Below are 4,692 nucleotides of genomic sequence, written 5' to 3'. Positions count from 1 at the left end.
GGTCCTGATCCCACAGCCCTCACCAAACTAATAACTTGTGCAGGAGCTTTGCCAAAGGCTGAGTGAAGGCAGAAGGCAGCAACAGTTGGCACTAAATGTCAGCTGCCTTAAATTAATGGGCATTTTTCTCTGAAATATTTTAAATAGACCTGTATGGATTTATGTCAGTGGCTTCAGTTGGCAACAACTTCTGGGGGAGAGGGGTCAAAGATGTCTCACTGTGGAGTACTTCAACGATATATTCCCCTTCTCCTAAGTCACTGGAAATGAAACAAAACTGGTTCCAGTGTCATGCAGATCTGGACTGATACAGCAATATCCTGTGTTACCCTGTGAGGTAAGAGAGAGGCAGAGGGTGACACCCACCACCCTCCCTTCCCATGTTACAAACACTTTTTACATAGCTCTTCCAGGTGAGATAATGAATATACAAAAGAACAAAGTCTACTATATAAATGAAAGCAGATTTATAAAATTACAAGTTTAATAGATAAATATAATAAATACTTTATGCATCATAACTCTGGACAACTACATTTAAAGCAAGTATGTTGGCAAGTCACGAAAAAAGTTGCGCCCTTGGCAACTTTATTTTTCAGAAAACCACACTGACAGGCATATTACAATGTAACGCATGAGGCTGTATGCTGTAAGTATGTTCAAATCCCGCTCACCTACCGAGTTCACCATGACATATATATGGGTGTAGTGTACTTTCTATCTTGGAATGTCTTTTTGCACACCAACACGGTTGTACAGATAGATGGTATGTTCTATTACCAGGGACAGTGGGGAAGAGTTTTGAAGAAAAATACTGGTAAATGACTTCTAGAAAAACTAAAGCATTTCTTAACTTTTTATTGACATTGGCAAATTAAAATAGAATAAATTAACAATATTTTCTCAAAAAAATGTTTTGTACAAAAATACTGTCAAAATTTCCTGAAAAGCTTTCAACACAGTAGTATCTTTTCATGTACTGAATAAACTATATTAGCACAGTGTCAAAACGCTGAAGACAGAAAAAAAAAAAAAAATCTGTGAAATGTTTGCCACTAGTCAACATTCCATCCACACCATATTATTGTCTGTACATATGGGGGAGGGGGAATGGGTAGCAGACTTTTTAAGTAACAATATTACTTTTCCTGATCTGGAAAGGTTTGGCCCACATCTGTTAAGCTTCCAGTTTAGCGTATTCAGAAAAAAAAAATTAGTCTGCACTGCAATGCATAGTTAAAAATTAAGCAAGATGGCAGCTTTTGTGCAGTATTATCTGCCCTTCAAAGTTCATGCAACCAACTAATGCAATTTTTTTTCCCTGTTCACTCAAAATTTGAATGCAGTTCAAGTCATTGGAAATCATAGTTTACAAAATCCACAAGATTAAGCAATTTGCCAAGATTAATATCTAACAGTCCGGCACTGTGGGAATTCTGGGCATGTTACTGCGAGGAAATTAAGAGGGGGAGGTCGGGAGGGGGGCAACCAACATAAAAAGGCAGAGTTCGCTAGATATTATTACTACAGGAGGGGAAGTGAGTGACAAAGCTACAAAAAGAAAAAAAATGGCAGCGATTAAAAAAAAAAATTATACAAGCGCATAGTTGACTCTGCTTTCCAGATTCTCACCTTTTCAAGCCCTGAAAAGTGAGACACCGTGTCTAGGGGAATGTTTTCATTCGCACCGATAAAAGTCCTTTGTTTGTTTTAAATGAATCAGCAGCTCACCCTGCTGGGCTGCTGTTTGCAAACGAAGTCTGTCATGAAGTCAAACTCGTTCTGTCCCAACCACAGCTCGGGAAGCTCCTTGATGCGATCCAGCCCCATTTCGATGACTAAGGACATGAGGACCTCCTCGTCGATGAAGTCCGTGTCTATGACATTGGGCGGCAGCATTGCCGCGGGGACGTGGGGGACGGCGGGCGGCAAGCCGCTGCCGCCGCCGCCGCCGTGCTTGGGGTTGCAGTCCCTGAAATGCTGCTGGCTGCCGCCGTTCAGCTGGTGGCTACCGGGGTGCAAGTCCGGCATGTAGTGGCTGTGGGGGTAGGGGTGGTGGCTGAAGTACTGGTTGTTCAGCTTCTGGAGCTGCATGCTGGCGCTCAGCTGCCCTCCCGGGCTGGCGACGGGGGGGGCCATGAACTGGGAGCCGCTGAAGCGGGCGGGGGGCGGCATGCTGCCGGCCGGGTGCCCTCCGCTCACGCTGCCCGGTCCCATGGCGTGCCTCACCCCGCTGCTCGCGTTCATACTCCCAGCTCCGTAATGTATATGGTCGCCCATCAGGGCGCTGAAGGCGTGCTGCTGCGGCGGCTGCTGCTGCTGGTGGTGGTGATGGGGGGTGGGAAACTGCCCCATGCCCATCCGATGCGCAGGGTGGTGATGGAGCCCGCCGGATCCGTCGGGGAATCGCCCGTGGTTCATGGCCATCATGTGGTCTGCCATGGCTCACCTGGAAAGTTAGCGTGTGAATATATTAGGAAAATACACCCTCCTCGGACATCCAGCCGCCCTCTCTCGGACCAGCTGCATCTGCCTGGCCCTGGCAGAAACTACTTGGCTGGTCCTGCAGTCATCTCTCCTTCCCGGTGGAGGAAATAATAATAATTAAAAAAAAAAAATCTCCCAAAAATCTACAGTGGCTCCACCATGGAGTACAAAAGGAAAAATAAAAGGAGAACCCACGGAACGAAAATCGCGGTCCCCTCCGCTAATCCGGCGGGCAGCACGCCTTCCCACTCCAAATCGCGCATACCTATCGGCGGGGAGCGTCGCATTCGGCCACCGCCGCCGCCTCCCCGCACGCTCCGGAGCCGCCCAAGCCCCCCAGCTTCGCCCTCGAAGGCAGCGGATTCCCACGGCACTCTCGCTAACTTGCGGGGAACAAGCAAAGAATTGGCAAGTCCCACCTAGCCGCTGTCAGCAACTTTTGGAATTAAGTACCAATTATTTTGGTGAAAATACGGTAATGCACAGATAAGGACATGAAGCCAGGCAGCTGAGAAACACCTTTCCTCGCGTGTTTATAACAGTCACGTTTTTCCTGTTGCACACAAAAGGGACACCCGGCACCAGCCACGAGAACCGCCGCACTCACCTCCCGGCTTCTTTCTTCTTCTCCTTCAAAGGTGGCGGTGGAATCAGTCAGCGAGAGTCACCCAGCATAGAGAGGGCTTCTCCGGCTCCCTCTCCCCAGCGCTGACGTGACCGGCGCCGCGATCGCTGCCGCAGCCCCGGAGCTGGTTCTCGCCCCTCCGCGAGGCGCATCGGCACTTGCCAACAATGAGCTGTGCTCCTTACACGGCTTTGGCCGCGGCTAATATAGGATTTCAGAAGGGAGGAGCAAAACCCTTACAGGCAACCAGAAGTAAAACCTGGAGCAAGCGGGGCGGGGGGGGGGGGAGGGAAAAGGGGGGGAAGAAAAGGGAAAAAAAAAAAAAAAAACAACCAACCCGAGCACCCAACACCCAGCGCGCGCGCGCAGGCAGCGGAGCACACGCGTGTTCGGAGACACGCGGGAAGGGGCCGGGCGGTCGGGAAGGCACCCGCGCACCCTGCGCTCAGCGCCTCCCCCGGGAACAAAGCGGGGCTCTGCGGCGGGAGCGGCACCCCGCGCACCCCTCGGCCGCTCTCCTGCCCACGTCCGGCCCCGCGCCCGGGCATCACCGCTGCCCCTTGCGCCCCGTCCGGTCGTGTCGCTGCAGCGCGGCGGCCGCCGACACGAGTGGGGCTGTCGCTCCGGCAGCGCTGCCCGGGCAGGGCGAGGTCCGTCCCTCCGGCGCCGCCGTGGTGCAGGTGCCCGGATCCGCCGGCGTGAGGCCCCAGTACCCGCGTGGGCGTCCATGGGGCCGGCCCCTCTCCCGGAGGCGAGATCCGAAATCCACCTTTTTCCACAAACACGGGCGCCGCATGCGGGAGGTGTATGTGGGAGGTGTATGTGGGGATACCGGCACGCTCCCCACTTCCCACGTCCCTTCATCTCCCTGTTTTTTGCCCGCTGCCACCCGGGCTGTGCAGGGCGAGTGCCCACCCACTCTTGCCCTTGGCCGGTGTGGTGAGGTTTATTACAGTTATTTACGATTGTTTCCATTGGAAAAAAAACCCAGAACGTGTGGGCTGCGGGTGGGCACGGGCAATCGCCCTGGCTGGGCACGTCCCGATCGCTCCCCCTGCCCGGCAGAGCCGTGGCTCGCTGCACAGCTCCAGCAAGGGCCACGCGTACCCAAGCCGCTCCCCCACCCCCGAGGCTGTCGGTCCTGCCTTTTGCTCCAGATCCACCAGCTCCTTTCTGAAGGACAGCCATGCTGCCCTTCAAATAGCAGGGAAGAGCTGAAGGGCTGGGGGAGGCATGCCACAGGGAAGAGCTGGATGGTGGCCCACTTTTCCACAGTGCCTTTGCCTGGCTTTCTGCTTCTGTGTTTGTTTTTCTTCTTGGAGCCGTCTGTGGACACGCAGAGAGGACAGTGCTAGGCAGGACACTCCCCTGGCACAAAGCATTGTGAATATGAGGTCAAGACGGCCATCGTGTAGGCTGAGATGGGGTTTCTGCTCCTCCACGTGCTTTGTAAGGATGCAGCACAGTGCAGGAGGGCCTCCCTGGGGAGGTGCAGGTGAGGCAAATGGGATGCTTCAAGAGGCTCTCCAGGTGGCAGCATCTTGCCCCCTTTTGGGTGGACCAGGTTCTTGGCTGCAGTG

General features: G+C 53.2%; 1 protein-coding gene across 1 annotated transcript; it reads right to left on the bottom strand.

Annotated features, from left to right (window-relative positions):
* Positions 1 to 452: 452 nt before the first annotated feature.
* On the bottom strand, positions 453 to 3,292 carry CITED2 (Cbp/p300 interacting transactivator with ED-rich tail 2). Its single transcript, XM_021553108.4, has 2 exons — positions 3,095 to 3,292; positions 453 to 2,449 (listed from the first exon to the last, which is right to left on the bottom strand). The coding sequence occupies exon 2, from the start codon at positions 2,440 to 2,442 to the stop codon at positions 1,720 to 1,722; it is 723 nt and encodes a 240-aa protein (XP_021408783.1). The 5' UTR covers positions 2,443 to 2,449; positions 3,095 to 3,292; the 3' UTR covers positions 453 to 1,719.
* Between the last annotated feature and the right edge of the window lie 1,400 nt (positions 3,293 to 4,692).

The sequence above is a fragment of the Lonchura striata genome, chromosome 3 (assembly GCF_050655825.1).
Source record: "Lonchura striata isolate lonStrDom1 chromosome 3, ASM5065582v1, whole genome shotgun sequence".
In the NCBI taxonomy this organism is placed as follows: domain Eukaryota; kingdom Metazoa; phylum Chordata; class Aves; order Passeriformes; family Estrildidae; genus Lonchura; species Lonchura striata.
This window is presented reverse-complemented; position numbering and strand designations above follow the sequence as displayed.

Bases quoted from the DNA above. Each gene is read 5' to 3' on its own strand.
- CITED2 (XM_021553108.4), bottom strand. From the start codon at position 2,442: ATGGCAGACCACATGATGGCCATGAACCACGGGCGATTCCCCGACGGA.